General features: G+C 41.5%; 1 protein-coding gene and 1 long non-coding RNA gene across 2 annotated transcripts in view; one reads left to right on the top strand and one right to left on the bottom strand.

Annotated features, from left to right (window-relative positions):
- Positions 1–26934, bottom strand: part of Ppfibp2 (PPFIA binding protein 2) — a 149983-nt gene that overhangs the window by 17809 nt on the left and 105240 nt on the right. The window contains 9 exon segments of the mRNA XM_048788275.1: positions 1523–1661; positions 5909–5950; positions 6918–6975; positions 8521–8588; positions 10325–10425; positions 11483–11558; positions 12595–12656; positions 15069–15180; positions 20644–20736. Coding sequence (XP_048644232.1) covers positions 1523–1661; positions 5909–5950; positions 6918–6975; positions 8521–8588; positions 10325–10425; positions 11483–11558; positions 12595–12656; positions 15069–15180; positions 20644–20736 — 751 coding nt within the window.
- LOC107135626 lies at positions 122–11950 on the top strand. Its single transcript, XR_001502594.2, has 3 exons — positions 122–541; positions 9703–9766; positions 10388–11950. It is a non-coding gene; the product is annotated as an uncharacterized LOC107135626 (long non-coding RNA).

The raw sequence follows: 26934 nt of genomic DNA, 5'->3' as shown, positions 1-26934 counted from the left end.
CCCTAAGCCCAGGCATCCGATTTGGAGTTCAGAAGACCACCCAGCTCTTTAGAGCTTGACACCAGTATCCCAGAGGCCAGTAGAGGTTCAGGCACACTCCAGGCTTTCCAGATAAGGCATCAGTGAGCTCAGTGTTTCAAATCTGAGTGAGCTAATGACATCAAATTCAAAAGGTTTGGGTCTAAGTTTTTGTGGATTATTCAACAAGGATTGTGTTCTCTTTTCAGAGGGATATGCAGGCATGCAGGCAGGAGGGGACAATGGCCAAGCATTTGGGGTAGTAGTAAAAGGATTGGTAAATGGGAAGCAAAAGCATTCTCACTCTCCACCTCACCTGGTACGGGTACAGTACCTAATACAGGGGCACTGACACTCCGGCCACGATCTCCAGCCAACCAAGAAGCAGAAAAGCCACATGAAGAAACAAGAGAGGCCAAAGTCCAACCCAAAAGAGTTACAGGGAAGCAAAGAAATAAAAAAGAGTGTCATCAAGCAAGAGAGAAAAACTTAAAAGAAAAATAATCCCATGAAGAAAGATGGGGTAAGTGTTGACTCAGCCTAGCCTACAGGGTCATTAACTGAAAGAAGGCCTCAAAAGAGGGGCCAAATGCTAGGTGCTACTTCCTGGCAGGCTGAGGTATTTGTCTACCTGTGAGGAAAGGGAAGGAGAACAGCAGGGACTAAACAACCTGGGTCACATGAAGCTCTTGCACAGGTATCAAAGGTCATTCAGTCAGACTAGAATGATCTGGAGCTGCTGTGAGTCCAGGTCTGTTACTGGATACACTCATTTAAAGGCTTATCTAGAGCTTCTGTAGCCACAGCAGAACTGGCCTTCATGAGCCAACACACAGGCTGACTCAGGCAACAGTTGAGCAGAGGAGTCAGAGGAAGGGGAAACTCTGTTGGACTAGAATATTCCTTCCTTGGCTCCATGATATCTGTGGTGCTACTGGGGAGAAATCACCTATTTTGGATGAAAAGTAGCAAAGACCTCATGGTTTCAGGACTTAACCTCCAAAGGGATACCTGTGAGCTGACATCTTTGCCCATTGACCACTGACTTCATTTGCCTAAAAAGTGCATACTATAATCCTGCTGGGAGACTTCAGACAAGGCAAAGAAAGGAGAGAAAGTCCAGGAGGCCAGAGGAAGGAAGGGTGAGGGGCAGGAAGGGTGACAGGATATCTAAGAAGATGGGGAAAGAGGAATCATGGGAAGGAAAGGCAGGAATTCAAAAGAGGAGGAACAGAAGATAGAGGAAAATGGGATGGACTAATTACAACCGGGAAGAATAGAGTATGTATACAGGTTGGGTTTTCTTGGATGCTGGTATTTACCTCCCTTGCCAAGGCAGGGAGCTGTAAAAATGGGATTACTGTGAGGTACAAACTGTACCAGCACCCACTCCTAACATTCTCAATTAAGGGCTGCAATGGCAGGCACAGGTATCTTGTACAATAATTGGAAATGCCAAAAACATTGCTCCAGCATCTACTAGCTGAAGGGTTTAGACACTCACTCAGTCTTAGCAGGTTGCTTCCCACAGGGTCGGGCTGGGAGGTGGCAGAAGTAGATTTGGCAGCTTCTCCATTGGGTGTGGCTCCCGAAAGCTTCCCGGGTAATGTAGGGTATTTCTGTTCCACCAGGAAAGAGCTGTCCTATTGGAAGGAAAGAGAAAAGGAGAGATACTTAGTTAATCCTGAGACTCAACTCAAACCCAGTTAGGAAATCCTTGGATATCCAAATAACTCTATTCTCCAAGAGTTCACAACAACAACAACAAAACCCTCAAAGATCATTTAGCCCAAGCCAGGAAAGAGGACTAGAGTTCTGAGAAAGGGAAAAATCTGCCCACACAGTGAGACAGGACTAGAGTCAACACACAGGCTGACTCAGGCAATCTAGGGATGACTACAATCACCTGTAAGCAAGAATTGGACATGTCTTATGAAGGAGGCCTTTGCCACTTGGCCTAGTGTTCATAAGCTTAATGAATCAATAGCCATGAATTAGTCTATGAGCTCTTCAAATACAGAAGCCAAAATTCTCTACCTACTAGTTTATCTCATATATAGATATGAGGTATATATCATATATTTATCTCATACACACACACATATATATATATATGTATGTTATGTATATGTATGTATATGGTACACATACGAATCTCTATTATATATTAATGATTATATAATATATAATTAGTTATATAACATGTTATATATTATATATTATACTTTATATACATACACACACATATATATATATCTGGTCTGGGTTTTCCTGTTCTCCTGAGACCTGCTTTCCTGCAGGCAAGAAGGATATGCTTCTCCAGAGTAGGACCCTTATTCAGAAACAGGTCAGGGCAAATCTCTTTAGGGGTTTAACCAAGTGCATAAATTATGTAGATTCTGGCTTAAAGGCTATGCTAAAGAAAGAAGATTAGAATTTAAATTTGAAGCAGTAGAAGAAAAAGTCTGTTTTGTGATAACAGTTCTTTATGAAAGCCTGTTAAGGCAAAGCAAGAAGGTATGCACACACTTTGGGAGATGACAACAGGAAAAATGGGGAAGAGGACTATATGCCAACACAGAGTTCCCTTTGGAATTTAGGATTATTGTCTAAGGTACATTGTCTGAGGCATAGTTTTGATGCAATGGACCCTGTGGTTGAACACTGGCCATATAAAAAGTCCCAAAGAAGCAAGTTGAATAAAAGAGGAAGAAGAATAGCACTTATTTGGCCAAGAAGCATATATGGCCCCTAAATCTACAAACTTGGGGAAAACAGTAGAGTGCATTTCAAGAGCAAGAATAAAAGAGAAGAGAAATTGCAGCAACATTGTTGAGGGACCCAACTGTAGATCACTTGATTGGATCCAGAAGAAAAGTCATATGAAAGACAAGATAGATTTTGAAACTGGCAAGTCAGGCCAATAATGGGAGACTAGTATGACTTAGACATCTTTGAAATTTCATTCAGCTATAAGTCAAGTGTTCAATATATTTCTGAGTTCAGTTTGCTTATAAATGCATGTCCTAGAAATTATATGAAATGCAGTTCACTCATTGAATATAGAAAATAACCTGCTATAATTAAGCTCAGAAAGGAAAGAAGAGGAGACTAAATTCTTAAAGAATTCTGAAAGAACTGGCTAGTGAGTAGAAGTAATTAGAACTTCAAGAGATGAAGAGCATAAGGTTTTCAAGTTCCTGATGATCCATGAGGTGGAGGTTTGACATGATCAGATGTGTGGACAAGAGCAATAGTTTCCCAGTGCTAGTTCATGCACGGGCTTCTTCACTTGCAAAAACAACATAAATTCCCAGGTTCCTCTGGCCCTGTGAATCAGCCCTTTTGGAGCACACTCCAGGAGTCTATATTTTTAACAAGCATCTCAGATTATTTTCTGATACACAGTCAGATATGGGAACCTCTGACCGTGGGAAGGCAGTGTTCAGAGAGTTCAGAAAACTGAGGGACCTGACTCAGAGTTCCATATTACACAGGAAGTAAAGGAGAGGGAAGGGCTCTCAAACATATTTGTGGCTGTATCATCACATAAGCTCCCCCAAGACAGGGCAAAGATGGCCAAAGACAAGAACTCTGATGTGGGCCATGTGTGTAGTTCCCTGAGTAGCTGAGATGCAAAGAGAGCATGCACCTGGCCCTAGGATAGGGCTCCTGACCTGTAAGAAAGACAGCACAAGGAACCAAAGGCAATGGAGAAGGCTCGCTCAGCTCTGTTGAGGCCAAGAAGAAAAACTGGCAAGAACCATTCACTGCTGGAGAAAGCAGTGCAATGTCAAGTTAGAACACAGAGGAGACAGGACTGCTTGAGCCTGATTCTGTTCTCCCACCTCCAAGAAGAATAATCCTGGCTATGGGGAAATGAAAACCCATGAGAAAGAGCAGCATGGAACCTATTACTGAGCTGCTTTGAATTATCGAAAAGCAGCCTGCCAGAGAGGGGAGAGAGCCCACGGCCTGAGTCAGACTGACTCAGGAAAAGTTCTTTCTCTTTAACTTTTCAGAACCTCTGTTCCGTCATTTCTAAATAGGGAATAACAATTTCTGCCTTTGATCTGCTGTGAAATGATACACATACAGTGAACAACAGATAAACAGAAGTATGCATGCTGAGTCCTAGAGAGACAGCAGTCCAGAAGAGCAGACCCTAGATCAAGGAAGGCACAGGTCAAATGACATCTAGAATATCAAGCCCAAGTCTGACCCAAGACAAATTTAAAGAATACATTGAGAAACTAGTGCTTTAAAGGCTGGTGATCCATGTACATGGTAAGAGGATGTTCAGTCCTGAGAACAGAACATAAGAGGACTTAATTTTAGAACATCAGGAGTAGAGGGTACTGACTCATCCCATAGGAGAGCCAGATCAGGGGATGTGCATTCTGGTGAAGCTCAGCAGACATGCCTCACAGTGAGAGCTTGAAGAGAATATAAGAAGTATCTTATGATTTAGTGACCTCTCAGTGACAGAAAGAAAGGGCCTGGCACCAAGGGTAGGGGATACTGCAAAAAGATCATTGCACCTGTGGAACAGTCCTGGGGAGGATATGGGGTAGGGTGTGTGTTTGTGTAAAGAGGTGTTCATGTTGAACTAGTTGAGACCACACAAGATTATAGTTATGGTTAAAATCATAAAAGAATCAATCTTTTAATCTGGAATATGTTCTCTTCATAAACAATCTCCCATCACATATATTTCTTAAAGCTTGAGCTGGTGAACCAGCTCTGTTTCCAAAAAGCAGGTGATTACTTACACATGTATTTTAGAAACATGAATGACCTCTGTGAGGCTGAAGAGGGAAGGGAAACTGCTGGGTGAAAAATGCCATAGAGCAGTCTCTACAGGAAGGCTTTCAATTTGCCAAGGGACTATACAAAGCCTGGGCTCCAGGCTGAGACAAGAAAGCAGGCAGAAGACTCCTGCTCTATAGTTCAGATGGCTCAAGGAATGGCTTCCCAATTGTAGTACTGACTACTATAAATATAAAAGTGCAGAGAAGCCTATAGAAGTATAAAAAAGATCTTCCTCTTACCCTGAGTTAAGAGGACAGAGATGGCCCATTCTATCACACTGGTATGAAAATATAAAATGACCCTCACAGATCAAAGTTCATGGGCAACAAGGACCCATGTCTCATATGAAAGGCAAATGAGGGTCAAGTACAATACATTCTCCCATATGATGTTAAAAATAATGGATGAAATCATGCCATTTATAAAAAACTTCAGTTCATCAAGGGCTCAATATTTGTGCACCAACCTGGAAATATAATCATCTTTCAAAACAGGTTTTTCTAGGAGGAAATAAATTCTAATGGAATTTTTAAATGTGACGTGTTCATTAAAGGGAAGCTAAGAGTACTTGTTTGTGTTTTGTTTTGTTTTGTTTTGCTGCACTGGGAAACAAACCCAGGGCCTTGACATGCTAGCCAAATGCTCCACCACTGAGCTGCATCCCCAGCCCTACTCTTGTGTTTTTCATCAGCACATAAAGGATGAGAGCTGCCACGCTCTTCTGTGTACTGAGATCACAGCATTCCCTGCCCAGTGATTAAGGCTAGATTGTTGTTAAAGATTAGTTTCTATAAAATGGTTAGTTTTCTCTCTTTCTATAAAGATTAGTTTCTATAAAATAGAGCCTATAAAATGGAGTGTTGATAATAACTCCTATCCACAGATAATATTGGTGAAAGCTCATTATACACCTGGGTGCACATAAAAGTAAAATGTGAGGAGGAAGTTCTGTCTTTCTTCTTGTCCTCTTACCCCAATGGTTAACATATCTTAAGACTACAAAAACCATAACTTGTTATAACACTCTGGCAAATAGAGCAAACACAAAAAAAGTGATAATAATATGAACTTAATGTACCTTGGGTTCTACTGCCAAAGAAAGCTGCTTCACATTGACACACTATGGAGTAACAGAAAGAATTTCAATTATATGGAGAAAAGAAATCTTAATAAGTCTAAAAGCATAAATAAGTCAGGACTATCCACTTGCTTATATCTGAAAGGCTCATGCCCCTCCCCCATCTTCGTGTCAGGAGATCACCATAACATGCCAGCAAATGCAGATCCCTGTCTAACCTTGTCGACAGACACCCGGGCCACTGCCAGCAATCTGATCAGAAAAGTGAGAGGCATATGCCCATGGGAGCAAAGCCACTAGACAAGACCATGGCTCCTGCCAAATCCAGCTTTTATGGGTCTCCATTGTGTCACCTGGGAGGCTGATACTGCTGGAACCAGGGGATAGCATGCAGCATGGGATCACTAGAGGCTCAATCAGAGCAGGTTCCTTGTTCTGTGATGACTAAGCAAAAGAGCCTGTGATCCTCTAGCATAGGTGCCACCCACATGGTCAAAGGCTACTAAGGGGGTCACAAAGCCCTCATTTTCCTAGATTTTTTTTTTTAAGTTGCTTCTTGAATCTTGTAAACAATCCCAGACCTTACTCTGGGAATCATTTCCTTTATCCATATTATTTAATTCAAAATTGCTGCAATCATCCCAAGTGCCTTGGGAGATAAGGCCAATATTCAAGATCTTCTCTGGCTTGATCTAATACTTGGCTCTGACCTTACTTCCTCCTATTTCCCATCATTCCCCAAATCCTGCCTGTGCCCATCAGACTCAGACTCAGCCTTTGCTCACTGACACCTCTTCTCTTACCTACTCTAGCCCGCATTTCCTGAGTTGTCTTGTCTCTAGGATGCCTTGGGCTATATCTGACAGATTTTCTCAAATATTCTTGTAATTCTGCCTTACCAGCAAGAGCCTCTCCAAGGTAGGGACCAGCACTCGCCCACATATCCCAGCTCTGTAATAGGCCTAAAGAAGTAACTCAGTAATCTTTATGGATAGATTGATGAGCTGACCTTATCCACAGATTCACTTCTTAAATCTTCTAGACTACAGGAGAGTTTTTTCTGAACCCTGGAAAAACATAAAGTGACAAAAATAGTTATAAGAGAAAGTGAAGGTTGGTATCATTAATACAGAAGGCAATCTAAATGCTTAACCAGTAGTCTCTCTTGGGCTTAGGGTAAATGGCAGAAGGAAGAACCACCTTCTCACAACAGCCAACATATTAGATGAGGCTGTCCCACCTTGGGAGATGTTGGTGAAGGCATGACAGCATCACTTAAGTCCCAATAAAAAGTCCTTCATGTTGCTCAGTTAGAATACACTTAACTCTATTGCATCCATGAGAGGTAACTACTGTGTTATCTGTGTAGCTACCCTGGGTTCATAAAGAAGACTAATGTCTGCAGAGTCGAAATACAAGAAGAATACTGATACTGACTTGTTTGTGAGTCTAAGAGTAAACCAGGTAGGAAGAAGTTGGTTCCTCCTTAGAGTAGAGACAAACACATCAGCCAGCCATTGCTACAAAGTACTTCCTGCTAAGATCCTCCAACACTCTTCTCTGGCCCTCTATATCCTGAGAAGTCTGCTCAGAGGAATATTGTTTTCATAGAGGCTATTTTGCAGAGAAGGGCACCAAATAATTAAAAAAGAGGCAATGCCACCAGTGATCACAAGGCTTACCATGTGCCAAGTCTTCTTGGCAGCTATATTCCTCAGTTAATAGATATAAGACAAATTTTCTTTATACATTAGTCTCTTGTAAGTCCAGTCAGTGTGAATCCCTTATTGTTATTTCCCCCTGAGTGAACTCATAAACTAAATTTCTTATTTTATAAAACTTAGGACTGGTCAATCACTCTCTGATATTGTTGGTTTGCTCTGGGGCTGGCTGATGCTTCAGATTCTCTATAAGTTGGACTCTGAGAGTAAAGACTGGAATCTGGAGGCTCAGCACCTTTCTAGGGAAGCCTGTTATGATTATGTTCTTCCCCAGACACGTTGGCTGAAAGAGCCTTTTCATGGTGGTGAAACCTCCATATCTCCCTTACTGACTAAGCTCAGAAACATGTTCTAAAGAACTGAAACGGGGATCCAGAAATGGGTTAATTTTGGAGGGAACCAGTCAGGGGGTAGTCAATGACTCTATAGTGTAGTTTATAAGTCTTTTTTCACCAAAGCAATTGGACCAACTTCCCTGTGGGGAGAAATGTTCCTCCCTATAGTGCCTGGGTGGTCAAAGGACTAGATCACTCCAAGAATGCTAAGGACATGTCAAAGGGGATGATGGAAATGACAGACACATATCATGGGGCACACTCAGCTCCAAGGAGCCACTGGAGGGCATGGGTGAGTTGTAGTAGTCACTTCTCCACTGAGACCCCAATTCCTGGCTAGCTCTTTTCTCAGTGGCAGTGATCTAGACTCTCAGCCGTGGGAAGGGAAGCCCTTCTGTGACCAGAAGAGGCAGGCCTGGTTGGTGCCCCCTGTCAACTGAAGGATGCATGTGCTCAGAATGGTGGTTGTGCTCACCACACATGGCCAGTTACCCTACACTTGAGGATTGCAAGATGGGCTGAGAGCAGAGCTCCAGAGAGAGGGTCAAGCTCCTACCTGCTTTCCAGTGATTTCTGTGGCAAAGGAGGTGGCCCCACTGTGGGAGAGCTGCATCTTGGAGGCATCTATATCAAAATAGGGTTACCATAGAACAGAGTTACTATTTGAGAACCATCCTTTCTCCTTATTTGATATTTTTGGGGAGTGACATTTCCACCACTGGGTATAGCCACGGTGGATACATCAAGATGGATGCCTTGCTCCTTCAAAATACCATGAAGGCAGATATGTCAATCCATCCTGGTTGATGCCTTTCCACTCTAAACCCCAGCTCTTAGATAAAATTCACATCCTTGCAGTAGAGTCCTGAGACCTGAGTCCCTGGGCTTTTGCTACTCCAGTCCTTTCTGAGATTGACTCTTCAGCTCTTCTTTTCATTTAGGAAGTCATTACACATGCTTTCAAAAACATTCCCTTTCAGCTTAGGTTAGCCAGAGTCAAATTCTGTTACTCCCGTGAGAGAACCCTAATGATATAGTTACTCCACAAACACTGGCCCAATGCTAGGTATGAGGTAAGCACATTACACATCTGACAGGCAAGGATAAAAACAATGCCACCCATCCTAGGGCACTGACGCTGACAACATAAAAAAGGGAACAAAGGACAGGGAGAAGCTCCCTCTAGCTGGTGGGAATGTTGAGAGAGCTTCAGAAGGGAGAACACTTGAGGCAAATCTTGAGATGTGAGAATGAGTTCATAAAGAAGGGAAGAAAGAAAAGAGGATCTCAGGGGGAGCAATGTAAACTAATGAGGGTATAAGAACACAGTCCTATGTCTTCAGTATGGTGCTAACCACAAAGACCACCTCTTCCCTATAGGAAGAACCCTTATATTATAGCATAGTTGTTAAGAGCTTGAGTTTTGTGGTCAGACAGACCTGAGTTCAAGTCAAGATTCTGCCATCTACTTGCAGTATGCCCTGGAGTGTATTATTTACCTCTCTAATCCACAATTTTATCACAATAAAATAAGAATACCAATGGGGTGTCATGAGGAGTAAATTAAGTAAGAACTATACAGTGACCACACAGAGGTAATAAACAAGGCTTGTTATTGCTATTTTGTAATTGCCAGCAATGTGGGGGTTCTTCCTTGGCTCAATAACAGGGTTATTGGATCACAATTTGATCTTTCCTTAATTAAAAGATTGATCTGGCCTGCTAAATTCTTTTTCAGTTTGACCATTCTGGAATTTCATGAAACATTTTGCCCTTAAGCTGAAAGCCCTTCTTCACCTGAGGTGAGTATGCATGAGTTTATTTGTTCATTTGTATTTAGAATAAATTCTGAGGGATTCATACAAAAACAAATTTCAAACCAAAGAGAAGAAAAATCTGTATGCTCATTATAGGCACTGAAAGGGCTGTCTGTGAAGCAGGAATGTATCACTTCAGAAGTTGAAGTTATCTCTCTGAATGAGCAAGGTGAACTATTCATTTGTTGAATTTTACTGGGTATCAGACATTATCGCAGATCCTGAAGAAACAGTAGTAAATAAGACACCACATTGGTCTATGCTTACTTCTACAGAGGAAAGATAAGGCATCCAATTAAAATGAAAAATTCCCATCCTTGAAAATTCCAGCACCCACTATGCTGTCCCCAGTGAGAATACAGGCCTGAGCCGTGGACCTTTCTTTCCTCCACTCTCTCTCTAAGGCCTAAGACCTGTTCCATTGATTTAGTTAGTTGCCAGTTAAGATGTACATTGGAAAGGTACCTGACTAGATCCTCCTTCAAGCTAAGGGCAAGCTCCAAGGGCTACTAAAACCCCATATCATGAATGGAAACATGGTACCTCTTGTTTAAATTCTTCAGTGCTTTTATTTACAGTGTTCCATTTTCTAAAACTTCCCTCCAGTTCTTCTTCATTGATGGAGAGAGTTCTCTCTGAAGGCCCTGGAAGCATGAAGGCTGGGTATTATGGTGGACCACTGGTATATGAACTGTTCAGAAGCTTGTAATTGTACCACAAAACCCTAATATCATTTTTCCTTTGTTAAGAAAGAATAATAAAACAAAAGGGACATTAAGAGAGTTATTTGGAAGATTCTTCATATCATCTGAGCAAAGGCTATCATGAGGGTCATTTCAAGGTCAAAGTTCACTCCTAGAACAGAGGTAAAACACCCTTCTCCAGCTTTCTTATTTTTTTTCTTTTTTGCCTGGGGACAATCAGGTCTCTAAGATCCCAAAGGATTAGAGAAAAGAAATCTGTAACATTTGTGGGGGGACTGGAAGATGTCCTCAGCAGTGACTTGTTAGCCACAATCCTGGCAGAGGCATGGCTTCTTCTCAAGAAGAGACAGAAGCAGAGATTCCTGAATTCCTTTCTTGTGAAACTGCTGCTTTTTCAGGATCTGTGATGGGGGCTGAGGTCAATGGCATGAGTGCAGACAAGGCAGGCAGCCTAGCATATGCTACACTGTGCCTATAAGAACACAAATGTGTTTGTACATCATAGCAGTATTGGTGGCAAATATGAAACAACAGCTCTCCCTGTCCAGTAATTTCTTGTGAAAACCAGGCACCTGGTGATGCACGGAAGACTCCCAGGTGTCCTTGGAGGAGCTCTAGGTTCTCTAAGAGGAAGACAAGCTCTACTCTCCAATGGGAACACTTATTTCTGATCCAGGTTTGTTTCCATTCTAAAGGGTACTCTGACACGTGTAGAACATCCTCTAAGGGTGGAAATTCCCAGGTAAAAAAGTTGAAGATTTTATTTTCTTGATGATTTGCACAGTCCCTGGAAGTTATGAGCTGACTATCACTTGATAACATTTTTGGAATCAACAAATTCCACTTTTCCACTATCAAGGAGAGTCCAAAAAGCTTCATTCTCCAGTAGATTTTCTCCAACTGGAGATAAAGAATCATCTGGCAGAATTACCCCTGGATTTGACTTAGCAGATAAAATACTGTTCAGGGAAAATGGAAGACTTGCTCTTGTTCTTACCTTGAGTTGCCATCACGATCTCCTTCACCCTTCGGTACTGGTTCAAGAGCCCTGTGAGCTCCTCTATCCGACGGTCCTGCCATCATGCAAGGGATTTAGATTAGCACCACTACTGGATTTCATTTTGGGACCCAGCTATATTCTGGGCACATTGAGAAGAAAACCCACATGGAACTTCTGGAGCATCCCAAAGGGAAAGAGTCAAGGTCCATCCCATGGAACAGGGTCCCAGAGGTCTGATACTCATGACTCTATCTGAAGGTTGTGGGCCAACAATCACTGACATATCCTTCAAGGGTCTTAAACATTTCAGAAGCATGAAACTCTCTGCCCCCTACCTCCCTGAAGTAGCCACCAACAAAGTCTGCCTCTTGCTCCAGTGTTACCCTCCGAAGTTGCACAGAAAAAAGACTAAAAAAAAAAAAAACCTGTCATATTTAACCTGATATACTCACCTCTTCCTTAGGTGTCAGAGATACTCACATACAGAAGAAATTTCCAGAGGGGATAGGTTCTTTCAAGCAAGGGTCTACCAACTTGGGAGACCACAAAGATCTTGGAGTCAGACACCATTGGGTGTGAACCCTGGCTCTGCTCTCCACTAGTTACCTGACCCTGGGGAAAGGATCCTTAGAGATGATGTTTACATTAGCTAGGTGCTTTTTATTTATAGGTGTGTTTATTTATGATTATGCAAGAATGAGGTGTGAAGAATATAAGGTGGCAGGGTAAACCAAGGTATTGCATGTTGCCCAGTGTCTTTATGATACTTGTATAAAAAAAGATTGTATACACGAATATTGGTGGACCGTTTCTGAGTTTTGCTAGGAATCAAAGCAGGAGCTATTACATTGGCATTAACCATAGTAGTATTTTTCCCCGACACTAGCATAAATAGGCAGGGCTTTAATTTGCCTTTGAAAGATTCCATTTAGGCAAAGTTCCCAGGCATCCAAAACAGGTGCTGAAACTGAGTCTCTAGGAGGCAGAAGCTATCTTCCTGGCATCTGCCTGTTGATGGCCCAAGGGACACAGCTCTGTCTAGTACCAGAGAGCAACAGGAACAAACAGAGCTAGAGGTGTTATCAGGGAAAGGACAATGGCTATCTTACCTTATCTTCATTGGCAACAAGCAGTGTTTCCATCCCCATCTTCAGACATTGAATTTCTTGATCTAAAAGAATTTAGGCAAAGAAAGGATTATTTGTATAAATACAAACAGCTATCAACATATGTTAAGATGCCACTCAAGTTCAAACTTGTTATGTGAACTTGGATTGTTTCTTTAAAGAGCCTGGGATGGTATCTGGTACAGAGTTAGTCTCATAAAATATTTGTTTGACTATTAAGTGAATGAACCTGGTATTTTGTCTTCTCTTTGTAGACATTCACGGGAAAAATAAAAATGCCATTTATGCAAAAGTGACACAGAAGAACCAAAAATCTTTTACAATCAACCTCTCCCAAGAAGGCAGATATTCTTATTCTCATAGGCATATGTCTAGGCTGCTGGCTTGTTTTTCTTTTTCTTATTTTAAGAAACAGACTATAAGTAGAGGAGAATTTAAAATAAGAAAAATAAAAATCTACATCTAAATGGATACTGAGAAAAATTATTATGTAAGAGTTTGGGGTAGTCAACTTAATTTCAAATAGTATAATCAGAATTTTCAAATGTTCAGATACATAAATAAATATATTAAACAATCTCTACCATTAAGGGAAAATAATCTTGTTTCATTATGAATCTACAGAATTTCCCTGTGGGCTGAGGGCTCTGTGTTGGTCTGTGATAGAAAACCCATATTTTTTTCTCACTTTAGACCCATGAGGGACCCATCTGAATTCTTCCCAAACTTGTCTGAAGAACCAGGTCAAAGGCTAATGTCTAAAGAAGCTGGAGGTCATTTGCCAGATACTTAGAAGTCTAGGGATTGATATATAACTGGATTTTCTGAATAAGAACCTATACCTATTCCTAAAGTGGATACTGCAAAGGGATTAGGGATGTCTGTATAAGACAAGACAAGGGAACAGAAGTATAGGCATCCATCCTAATTCCTTTGGGATGCTTGTTATATTCAATGAGAGTAGCAACAGTAGATGTATGGACTTTGTGTGAATAGTTGTGGAGCTCATTTTCAGGGTGAAGTAGAATGTGTTTGCTCATTATCTTAGGCTGGCAGCTGACATCAACTCTGTAGCTTAATTTGCCAGGAGGTGGGGATAGGAGGTAAATTACAGATAAAGATTGTCAAACTTGGATTTGTAGCCAGAACCCAACCTGAGCAGCAAACAACTAAAGGACCATCTCTAGGAGGTACCTGATAATTGACTGGGGCAGGTCCTGGAAAGCCTGGACTGCAGGGAATCATGGGGTAGAGAGGGAAGGCTGCCTGCCTGTCCTAGAAGTCATGGCCAGGAACTCTCTGCCAAGGTTTGGCATAGTTCACGACTTCCCAGTCTCCACAGGTAGGCCTTGGCAGGTACATGACACCCAATTGGAGGATACCAATGAAAAGCTAGAGCAGGAATGAACATATTGGTCACTAATTTCTTTTTTAAGTCTAAGCCACTGATGCATGGTTGCATGGCTTCCACATCAATTGGAGATTCAAGTTAAGCAGTGCTGAGGCCAAGATGAGACTCTACAATGGCACCAATTCATAGGACAATATGATCTCCAACAGTACTGCTCTACAGCCTGGTGGCAACTGGAGAAGCTGGAATGTGTGTAATCATTCTGTATACATCGTAAATAACATAAAGATAAAATGCATTAATTGGAGTATTTGAAGATTTATCCTCTATTTTCAATCAGTAAGATTTAAACTCCTCAGGGACCATTCACCATCCTTATTCAATTACTTTACTTTGGAGGTTACCATGGGCTGAATACAGTGCTGGGCTCTGTAAATATATTCCTAAACAAGAAAGATACCATCCTTGTCATGTCAGAGTGAAGATCATCACAAGATCTCCTCAAATATAACACTCATAAGTTATAATAAGTACTATGAAGTAAACATGAAGAATTCTCAGAGAATAAAAGGAGTAGGGGCATCATCTTGTAGTTGGGTAGTCAGGAAAGGTCTTTCTGAGAAATGACATTTAAGTTGAGATGTAAAGGATGAGAATAAATTGATTTGCTTCTGTAACCTTAGGGCCTTGTATAGCTGTCAGGTGGGATGAATTTATAAGCCTCCTCTTTGGGGATAACACAGAAACAAGGCCTTTTAATCAAAGGAAGAGTCAGGTATTTGCTACATTCTCAGTAAAAGCTTCAGAGGGCTGCACAGAGCTTCAATGAACGCTGTATACCTGAGAAAAACATTCAGAGCTGTGTGTTCTAGATACAGAAGAGTCAGTGACATGATTCTACAACAGAGTTGTGCTTTACAGGCTCCCACACATGCACACATATATGCATCCACTCACTTGGGCATGCTCAGACACATACATGCATGAAAGTGCACAATGGCATAACTACATACACAAGCATATGCACACTCATTCATAGATATACATGCCCATTTATAAGAGTGGGCCCAGAACAACTGCATTCTGTCATAGTCAATCCAGTCACCTCTCTCTGCATGGTCACTGTGAAGAGCTGTGGTCCGGGAGAGCTGGCTATGCAGACGCTCAATTTCTGCATCTTTCAGAGCCACTTGCTCTTGTAGCTGGGCCACCTCAGCCTGGAAAAACAATAGAGAATTCCCTGCAAGTCAGAACAACTTCCAAACTATGATGAAGCGTCTCATGTTTGATCCCAGAACCCAGTGGGCCCTAGGACAAGAGTGAGGGAAAGAGGCAATAGAAGTAGGAGGGCTCTCTGCCCTCCCCACAGTGTGGAACTCTGCCAAAAAAACTCACTCTTTCTGATCATCAACCTGCTTTTTTTTTTCCTGCATCCTCCTAGTTGACCAGGCTCTTTTTCTCCTCTGCTCACTGAGGCCAAGGTACCCTTGAGACCACAGGAGCTGTAATTGTGGTAAATGTGAGGGTGCAGTCCTTGATTCAGACTTGTACATTCTCATTTTAGATGTGATCTTCCTTATCCCAAAATACTCAAGCCACAGCACTTAGATATGCTGCTGTAACAAGTGCATGCAGCTTCATCTCCCTACTCCCGGTACAGGAAATACAGTAGAAATCAAAATACCACTGGTGGGTAAAGCGTGAGCCAAAGGCTCCCTCCCTGGTGTTCTCACACTTTTGGGCACAGTTAATGCCTCTGCCCAGCCTGTAGGCACATCTGCATACTTGCCCAAATATACATACATACAAGCATTTGGGCGTGTTTGGCATAAATGTTTGCAAAAAACAAAAGCAATATGTGCATTCATATATGTACACACATGGGCAGCTGCACTGGATGGTTCCCAAGTACTAAGTTTAGTAGGTTAAATTTCACATACTAGATGTGTTTGTCCATACTTTCCCATACTCATTAAAAGAATAAAATTGTTTGTCCCATCACAAGAGGCACCTTCACTTTGGAGTCGAACAAATTTGGATTCTCGCATGTCCTAGTTGGATGACATATGACAAGTAATTCAATCTTTCTGAGCCTCAGTTCATCTATAAAATGGGGGAAATAGCACATTCCTCTTGGGACTCTAGTGAGGATTAACTAATATAATGGTTATGAGCAACTTAGTGCATGTTAAGTTTTCAAAAAATGCTACCAATGTTGCTCCTCTTATCCTATTCTTTCCCTTATGGATAATCAGCTCATTTCTGTGAGCATCAAAACAAATTTAAAAAGGGGTCAGAACTGACTCCTGAACAATGGAACACACAGAAAAGACTGACCCGTGAGACTTAGACTTCCCACGAGCACCCTAATCATGTCCCAACTCTGATCCTAAAGGCATAATACTGACTGTCCTTTCCCACAGTCACAAGTTAATCTTTGAACTTCCCAAAGTAACCACATGAGCACCAGTCTTTTTGGTGGCTCCTCTGCCCAAAGGCCTTGTATCCAGTTTCAGCATGCACCTTGCATCAGCCCCTGCTATTTTCTTACATCAATATACCCACAATATTTACCCTCCCGTTTCCTGGGGAGAAACACAGGACAGTACAGGATTCAGTGTAGAAAACAAAGAGTGACTCAGTGAACAGGCCAGGATGCAACCCTCAGATACCTGCTTCTTAGTTAATAGAGTAGATGACAGACACTATTCTGAGGCTTGGGGTCTGTGAGCCCACCTTGAGGGTTTCTGAATAAACCTTCCTTCACACCCCCCAAATGGGACAGTATGACCACGTAGAGGACGAAGAGACCATGATGGGTACGGTTTTCTTTTTGCAAAATTCACTGTGGAGCTTTGTCCCCTGTTCTGATCTTTTTCCACAGAGGCAGAGAGCCAAGTATGGCTAGGTCAAGGTGCTTGCTGATATGCACAGCCATGAAGCAGGTTTTCTTGGCTCACTCAGGGCCTAGGTGCCCATGGGGTTATAGATAATGGTGACAGTGGCTTCTGCTTGCCCTTGAGACTCTCAACCCAAATGCCTCTCATTTCTATAAGGGCCAGCCTATTCTTGGAAGATAATCTCTTACCCTTTCTTGGACATATCCTTCCCCATTTCTCCCTTCCTTTGTGAACAGAGTAGGTGTTGATCTCTATTACGAATCTGAATCCCTTATGCTTATCTGCTAGGCCCACAGTTTGACTTCAGTGGTGCAGGTCTATTGAGACAGACCCCAGATCCTGGCACTCTGAGATCTCTCTCCTGAGGCCTGCCTCTAGGTGAGTACACTTATATATATACTGTGAACCCTACAGACAAGTGACATAGCCAAACCTCCCTTGTGCCAGACCACAGAACAGGGCAGAAATCACAGGCACTCTGTTACCCTTAGAATGGTACCTGTCCCCACAGGACCCCAGCCAACAATAGCCCAGAAGCTCTCTCCCTGACCATTAGGGCAAAGTATGCGGCCTCACTACAGAAGTAAGAACTGTGTAGCAAGAGGCCTGAGATAGCCAGGCAGACTAGCAGGCAGGCAGAGATGGGTGCTCTGGGTACCTGCAAGTGCCAGGCCTCATTAAACCCAGGGGTCATATTCTACTTTAAAGGCAGTCCCTAAGAGAACTAAAGTGATCTACCTTTAGAAACTGAGAAAGTTTAAGCAGAAAACTGAAGAACTTCCAAAACCAGTGCAGGATTTCACTGTGGGGATTCGGGTTGATGCAGGAAAAGACAGCAGTAATCTCGCCTTGGCCAAACTAAGCTACTCTTTCCTTACCAGCCAAATCAGAATAACAGAATATTCCCCATTGGGTTATTTTTTGAATTAATGAAAAAAAGTCTGAAAAGGGATCAGTACACTCCAGCACACAGTTGGAACTCCATACCTGGCAATTATTAAATAGCCTAGAGCATCTCACAGGTCTATGAGCCAAGGCAAAGAGCTTGGGTAATTTAAGAAGAAAAGAGCCACTTGGTTTACAACAAGGTGGTATGCACAACTTCAAAGGTTTCACCAAGACAGGACTTGCTTGAGTGGAGCACTGTGATAGAAGGTTTTGGGCTACTGAACAAACACAATGCTCTTAGAATTGGTGACTGTGAAACATAGCACATCCAAGGCCATCATCAGACATCAACAGACAGGTGGGCAGATGGACCCCATCATCCAGGTTGGTCCTGACTAGCTATAAGATCTTGAAAGAGTCAGGCACAGTGGCATATGCCTGTAATCCCACAGCTCAGGAGGCTGAAACAGGAGGATCATGAGTTCAAAGCCAGCCTCAGCAAAAGCAATCTGTCAACTCAGTGAGACCCTGTCTCTAAATAAAATACAAAATAGGGCTGGGGATGTGGCTCAGTGGTTGATGCCCTTGAGTTCAATCCCCAGTTACTGCCCCCCCCCAAAAAAAAAATTCTGGGAGACTTACTTACCTCTCTCTGCCTCCTTTTTATCATTTATGAAATGGTTAAGCAAGTTATTTTACATTTATATGTTAGAATATTAGGGAGATATTAACATCATGTTCAGTATTTTCTTTCACTATATGGGAAATTGCAAAATTTTAAATTAAAAAAAGGTAAAAAATTGTATATAAATTATCAACATCAGAAACAGAGAGAGAAAGGAAAAAAAAAACAGAGAGGGAAGACACAAAAAGAAAGAAAAAACTATCTGGAAGGAAATATTAACAGGGTAGCTCCTAGGACGGCTGAGTATTTTTTATTTCTTTATTTTTTGGTATTGAGGATTAAACCCAGGAGCGCTTAACCACTGAGTACATCCCCAGAACTTTCTTATTTTTTTATTATGAGACAGGGTCTTTCTTGCCCATGTCCCGCATAGGTAGTGGGAATGGGGTTCCCCTCGGTGGAATGGACTGGCTGAGAAATAAAAGCTAAGAGAAATAAAACTTAAAAAAAAAACAAAAAACCACAGAACACAGAAAGTCGTTTCAAAAGCAGGGAGAGGACAGGCAAGCTGATCAGACTTCTAGACAAAATGAGGCCCATGCCTGCTTTATTTATATTGGGAAACATCAAAGAGATTCTACAGAATGTTCTTTTCCAAAAAAGATTAAAGGTGGGCTGTTCAGTTCCTAATGGGTTCTACCCATCTCTGGAACTACTATAAGAAATCTTCCTAGCAGAGCAGAGGGAAAGGTCACGTGCATTGGGCAATCTGTGGCCGTGGGAGAGCCATGGAAAGTTCCCAATCCCAGGCCTCTCTCTCCCTGGCTTCCATACTGAAAGAAGATCCATGTATTTCACAAATGGCTTCTTGCAGGTCTCACAACATTGCTTACGGCCTCACTAAGTTGCTGAGGCAGGCTTTGAACTTGCGATCCTCTTGCCTCAGCCTCCCAAGTTGCTGGGATTACAGGAGTGTGCCACAATGCCTGGCCAATTCCTTTAATTTTTTTATGGTGTGAAAACTCTTTGTGAAAGTATCATTAGCAATTAACTTGTAGAAAAATAAAAATACAAACTGTAGTTTAATAAAACTCTAAGAAATACTTTTAAAACTCTAATAAGTGAAAATTAAAATGCCTACAGGGACCATCCAGTAACAACTGTGGGTGGCACTGCAGAATCCTAGGGAAAGGCAGGTGTGTCATCTAGCCAAGGGGAAAGGCTACCAGGCTCCCCCCAGCAGGAATGTTTTCCAGGGTTGTGAAGAGCTTCCTCTACCTCCTCAAAAAAAGCCCAACAGTATTTTTTTTTTTTTTACTGAAACCTAATATTTGCACATCTTTATAGGGTATAGCCTGATAAGTATGATACTTTGATATGTATATAGAATGTGTAATAATCAAATCATGGTATAAGAAATTTCATCTCACATGTTAACCATTTTTGTGTTGGAAACTTTTGTACTCTTCTAGTTTTTTGAAATATATTATAGATTGCTGTACATTAAATTCCTTTAAGAACTAAAAACAGCCTAACTGTATTTTAATGTGAAATTTCCTGATGTTTAAATGAAATTAGTTTGGCATTTTAAAATATAATATGCAGGCAAAAAAAAAATTGTGAGCTAAATTCAACTAGTTTTAATCTCCACACTGCAAACAGAAGAAATAAAGGAAGGGAATATATTTTATTTCACAATAGAATTTATTCATGGTGTCCTTTACATAGCAACCTCTCCAAGTTTAATAGAAATGTGATTTGATGGAAAAAAAAACTCAAAGTTTATATCATTTTAGGAATAAATTCATTCCTAAATATAATGCATGTGACTTTTTGAAAAATTAATTATAAAAGGGGACTGCTAAGTTTAAAACAATGCACACAATATAACATTGATGCTGATGTGCTTTATGACTAACCACTCTCTGGCTCACTCAGTTTCTCACTCCCTTCTGGCCCCTTCTCAGTGAATGTCAGCTATGTACTAAGAGGAAGTAAACTCATTACTATATTTCAGCAGCTCATCATCTCCCAGGCTCTCCATGAGGAGCCACCCTGGATCCAATCCATCTGTTGCACAAGCTAGAGGGGTTGATTTGCATTTTCAAACTTAGGCTGCTGGAAACCCTGAGGTTTTGAGATACTGGGGATTGAACCCAGGGCCTCAGGCATGTTAGGCAAGTACTCAACCCAGCCGGAAACCCTGGGTTTGAACCATAATCCTCCCCACAGAACCCCTCCCTGTGAGCATCACATCTGCCTTTTACCTTAGTGGCCTTCAGCTTCCATTCATATTGATTCCGTTCATTTTCCAACTCTTCCACTTTGATTTTGAGGTGCTTGAGCTCTTGTAGTAATTCCTAGAAGGAAGGGGGAGAAAGACAAAGTTCTAATGTTTAAAGGGCAGGCTCTGGGTCTCCAAACCTGGTTAAGTTCATGCAAAGACAATGCCAGGGGCAGCAGTAACCACATCAAGCTCTACACTGCAGCGTCCATTTTTAAACACAGTTTGTGTTTCAGGCAAAGCTTTGTGGCTGTGTTAAAAACAAAGGCCACAGAGTTCCAGGTATAAGAAAACTGTTGTTTTATTTTTAGAACTTGCTCTGCCTGCCCTTTTCTCTACATTTATGTCCTATGTGGGGTATACCCAATTCATGCACAGGTGTGTAGGGAGCCTGGAAAGTAAGACTCAAGCATGAGAGGACCAGAGATGCCGAACAAAAGTGGGTTTTTTTCCCCCCTCGCAATTTAGGCAAAGGAGCAGGAAGCGGGTTAATTGCGAGCATCTCTCTGTGCTGAAGTTGAAGGAACAGCAGGTAGGGCAGAGTAGAGGTCAGTGACCCTCGCAGGTTTCACAGAGGAAGTGAAAGCAGGATAGAAATGACACACCAAGAGAACAAATGCTAAGTGTCAAATGTAGACACCCAGTATGGAGTTTTAATTCAGAGTAGGAGGTTAGTATGAAAAAAGAAGAGAGCAAAAAGATACATGGGGGTTAGGAGAAAGGCAGAAGACAGAAAGGGAGATAACCTATTATTGTGTTGGGCTGGATGGGTGTCAGCACACAGTGGGAGATGAGGCTGGGAAGTTAAGATGGGGATTTATTATAAAGGCTTTCAGATGAAACTATAAGGAATTCTGATGCCATCCTTTGAATGGTAGGAAGCCACTGACAGTGGCTGAGTGGAGAAAGGATATTTAAACAACTTGCCTGTGTTCATATAGCTAGCAAGTGGTAGAGCTGGAATTCAAGCCCATATCTTCTGACGTTAGGGCCCTTGCTTTTTAAATTACTCCAATAAGAAGATATCACTAAGCTTTGTGGTCTTGAACCAAGATTCCCTATCAGATGAACTGGCATAAAAATCATTATCTCCATAGGCTTTCTGAATTCCAAACTCACATCACAAGCTTCCTACTTAACATTTCCATGCAGATGTTACCCAGGCATCTCAGAACTGTCATGTTCCAAGTGGAATTCTTAATTCCCCATCTTAGTCATTTGTTTCATCCATCTATTTGCCTGAGCAATTGGTATCTCTTTCTCCCTCTTTCCTTACATATGTAATTTATTTCCAGGCCTTTATCAGTTTCACTTCCAAGAGAATAACCGGAATATCTCATTTCTCTCCTATAGCAATGAATGTTGGTAGCCTCACAGTCTCTTCATTGATTGTTCCTTTGTTGCAATCAATGACTTCTACAGCATCCAGGGGAACAATATGATTAAAACACAAATCTGTTCACCATATTCCCTTGCTTCTCAAAGTTCATAAACTAATGCAGTCAGCCTAGCCTGCCCTCTTCCTGATCTCTTTCTCCATGTGATTGTTATTAGCTAGTTCTCCTATACTTTAAATCTACTAAGTGTTTGCCAGCAGGTTCTGGTACATAGTAGATATGCATTATTTATCAATGAATGAACACCTGAGTTCTTTGCATTCTGAAACACTCTGCTGCAAAGTGACATTGCTTACACTTAAATTTTGTAGGGGAACTTGTTAAGATTGCCTTATAGCTGAGGTGAACATTGGTAACACCTGTTTAAAAAGAAAAAAATGTCTTATAAACTCAAGTTATTGTGTCCATGATCCACATTGTTAGACTTCAAGGTCTCAGTCGCCTGTTTCAACTTTCAACAACTAGGAACATTATTGGTCCTGCCTGTGGTGCTCCAATCCCTCCAATCCCTACAATGGGGGTTCTTCTGTTGTTCCTGAGAGGGCATGACAGATGGCACAATAGGAAAAGTAGAGGATACCACTATGGGGACGCAGAGGTTATGCTCTCCACGCTCTTGTGACTTCTTTGGCATATGGCCCCAGGCATGACCTCCAGGTCATGAAATCACTCTAATGTGATTATGTGGGGTATTTTTTTTTCCTGGAAATTCAGGTGATGATTTAATTGTTATCAGCAAATGAAAATTTGTGTTCTATTTTTCCACTAGGGCTAAACCTCTTTAAACATAATTTGATTCTTTTTCATAATACTGTTTTTTCCTTTAAAAAAGGAGAATCATGTGAAATGCAGTTCCATTTAATCTTCCAGTGCAGGAGGAAGAATGTGACTGAATCTTGGGGAGGAGATTCCCAAGATTACCTTTTGCATAGATACCCCATTACTCAGAGAATCTGACACACCTCATTCCTGTTGGAGGGCTGACTCACTTGCTCAGACCATGCTTAGTAAGGTTCTCAGAGCTCACCTCACATCACAAGAGGACTGAACAGTCCAATCTCTGATCCAAGTTAATACCAGATCCATGCTAAGCCACTGCACTCTGTACTGGTTAGAAGAGAAACCCCAGCCCTCCAGCAATGAAATGCCCCACACACGCATGCTCTGATATACTTAAGTATGTTCCTACAGGTGAACCCTCCCAAGGGGCACAGTTCTGGCTGCAGGGCTGGGGCTCAGCCATACAGCTGCTGGCCGCCACCTCCTCAGAGTGGTCCCTACTGAGTAAGAGGCGCTCTTGGATCTGCCTGTGGATGTCCATCTGCAGCCTACACATCTGCTCCTGCAGCTCACTGATCACATTCAGAACTGACTGTGGGAAGGAAGAGAAAGAAGAGAAAAGCACTCAAGGTCAGTGAACAGAGGCAGAACTCCTGTGGAGAGCAACATGGAAGGAAGTATACAGAGGGTAAGCAGCAGGTGCCCCCAATAGTCACTGTCCATGGTAGACCATTCTCTTCTCAGGAACCAAAAGACGTGGCATTTTTCCTGAGACTTGCTGTATCTATAGCCTTTCTTCCAGTTTGAGCAAACTCCTGACACCTCCTTTGTGCTATGTTGAATGGCCATCCTTCCATGTCAACATCTGAGATGAACAGTCTTTGAGATTGCTTCACCCAAGCAGAAGCAACAGCAAAGACAGGCACATAATAGGGGCACAAAGAAAGACACCTCCCTTCCACACAAGTGTCCATGCTACACATGCTAACTCCCCCATGCACACAGCCAAACGTGTCAACAGCCATGTACAAGTGACCTACACATTAGGCATGACGCATACATGATAACGTGTCCCCAATCCTATGCTCATTCAGATGTCAATAGACCTATTTTAGCACCCAGTCTATATTTCTTTGCCTTGTCCAAAAGACCATCCCAAGCAAAGTTTTGCAATGCCCCACTGAAGTGTGGACCTTCCTGGTCTACAACCATAAGACACACTCCCAACCACACCAATGAGGTCGAATTTGAAGTGATTCACTCGTAGTGGACACAGATTCCTACTTTTTCTTATAGTTTCCCATAAATCATTAGAGGGCTGACTCCAAACCCAATAAAGCAAGTTTTACAGAACCCATCTAAATTTTTATTTTCACTATTTTAAAAATCAAGAAGGGTTCACTTTTAGTTTCCCAGCAACTCACTTGATTTTCCTTAACTCCTTCAAAAGTCACTTGCAAAAAACAGCTTTGGGACTGCTGTCCTAAGTTCTTTGCACCTGTCAGAGGCATTAGAAGGATCAAGCCTATTCTTCTTTGATCTTATTAAAAATAAAACCATACCTTTTTAAAAGACTTTCTATTGTCCTCAGCAGCACTATTCTTTGTTGGGAGTTTGCCCTTCCTGATACTGGTCATGCAGGTGCACTTTTATTTGTCTAGTAAATTTCCTTTCTATCTTTTGTATAGGTCCCTTTAAAATCTAGTTTCTCTCAAGGTATTGTTAAGTCCTTCCTTTTTATTGATACTATCTGTGAGGTGGCACAGTGAGAACTATATTATTTTTTTCAGCAGCTCAATATCATTGAATCTTCTCTTCTAGAGTTCCCCAGATTCTTTATTTCTAAACTTTCAAAGTGCATGTCTGTCTGTGCCTAGTTTTCCCCTTGCTCAATTACATGAACTTTCAAATAAAAATGACCACTCACTCTTAACACACTTTTCCTTCTTAAAGCAATTTCTCCCTTTGCTTCAAATTTGTAGCTAGAAGGGCAGCTTTCCCAGTTTTATATTCTTCCTTTTTAGGTAGATCCTAGTAAATGAAAAAAAAAAAAACTTTCAAATACTTCAGTATTCAAGTGAAGACTTTTTAGGAATTATCCAAATAATTGTTGCCCCTTTCCCTCCATTACTGCCCCTTGTCTGTATCTGATCAGTTTGGGGATGTATAACAGAAATGTATCTATTTTTCTTCCTCTGCTTTGTGTGACAATGTGATATACCCAACACTGCCAAGCCATAACCCTTAGTTCTCCCTAACCACATGTTGTTATTGTTTCCTGGTATGTGTGTATCATCACATGTGACACTTAAATTTAGCTTTCTAATTCTTTATCTTCAGGGCTGGCCCATCTCCTCTCTTACCATAAATGTTTCTCTCCCACCTCACAAACTCTTTTAAAGCTGTTTTTTGCAAGTGACTTATCCATTCTTGGGTCCCACATCATGATGTTCAGGTTATGTTTATGAGATTGTAATTGCTGCTCTATGTTGTAATCTCAGTTTATGCAGTTTGTTAATCCTGCTTTGCCAATCATCAAAGTTCATTTTTAAGGTTCTTTTCTATGTGAAACTACTCAGGACCTCCCACAATCATAGCTTTTCCTTCCCTTCCTACTAGTTAAACTGGTTCACAATTATCCTTAGTTTTTTCTTTTCCTCTTCCTTTATTCCAATTTAATATTGTCCTGGCATTTTATTGATGGTAGAAATAACCTCTATATTGGGGCTGGGATTGTGGCTCAGCGGTAGAGCACTCCCCTAGCGTGGGTGGGACCTGGGTTCGATCCTCAGCACCACATAAATGATGTTGTGTCCATCTACACCTAAAAAAATAAATATATAAAAAAAGAAATAACCTCTATACTCTATAGACAGCAATTTGGAAATATATCAAAATTTCAAGTGCATGTACTCTTGACCCATCATTTCCACTTCAAGAGCCTCACACACGTTTGAGATTATTCGCTAAAAGTATTATGTGTAACCACAAAAACTTGGAAACAAATGTCTACCAAAGAGAACTGGTTAAATTCATTAAGGCATAGTCCACAGAAAATATGCAGACATAAGTATATATGAGGAAGTTTTTGTTGTTGTTCTTATTATACTTAGTATGAAAAGAACTCTAAGACTGGTACATTTTTAAAAGAAAGGTTTAGAATAGTGAGAATTTGTAATCTCTCTCTCTCTCTCTCTCTCTGTGTGTGTGTGTGTGTGTGTGTGTGTCTCCACAGGAATTGCTTGTCCGTGCATAAAATAACTGCAAAGATACAAAACAAACTGATACCATTGGATCCTGACTGCTGGCTATCAGACAGGTATAGAAGGAGACATTTTGCTATATATCCTCTTGATTCTTGAATTTTGAATGATTGAAGTATATTTCTTATACTAATGAAAAAAGTATATTTATAAAAGCAAGAATAATAAAAATCTTCTTCCCAGGCCTGTCCACGTCTGAGCACATAAAATGTTCCAAGCTCTTGCTCTGTGGCCAGAGTCCATCATTCTGATTGCTCCTGCTGAGAAAGTGAAATCCCTCCCTTCTAAGGTCCTAACCACATGAAGACGGAATGATAACCTCACCACCACCTGGGTTGTAGACCTTCCCATGTTCAGCCAGGAAAACCTAAAGATTCTTTCTAGTTCTCTTCCTGTTCACATAAATCCCTGATAAATTGGGATAACTCCATTTGTCAGCACTCCTGGATCCCTGCTCCCCTCTTAACAGGCAGCTCTGGCAGCTATGCTCAGAACTCACTGGGTCCCACAATGGGATTCAGATGCAGGCTCCCCACACATCCCTTCTCCAATACCCTTTTGATTAATATGCCTCTGAAATGTCTTTGATCTGCAGTACCATACAGAGGCTTCCTTTGCCCCGGAGTCTTTCTGTGTGTGTGTGTGTGTATGTGTCTCCACATGAATTGCTTGTTCATGCATAAAATAACTGCAAAGATACAAAACAAACTGATAACATTGGATCCTGACTTCTGGCTATCAGACGATGTAGAAAGAGACCTTTTGCTATATCTTGAATTTTGAATGATTGGGGAATATTTCTTATATTCATGTTATATCATATTCATATTTCAA

Source organism: Marmota marmota, unplaced genomic scaffold, assembly GCF_001458135.2.
Source record: "Marmota marmota marmota unplaced genomic scaffold, marMar, whole genome shotgun sequence".
Lineage (NCBI taxonomy): Eukaryota > Metazoa > Chordata > Mammalia > Rodentia > Sciuridae > Marmota > Marmota marmota.
The sequence above is the reverse complement of the archived record's forward strand: the minus strand, read 5'-3'. Positions and strand labels throughout refer to the sequence as shown.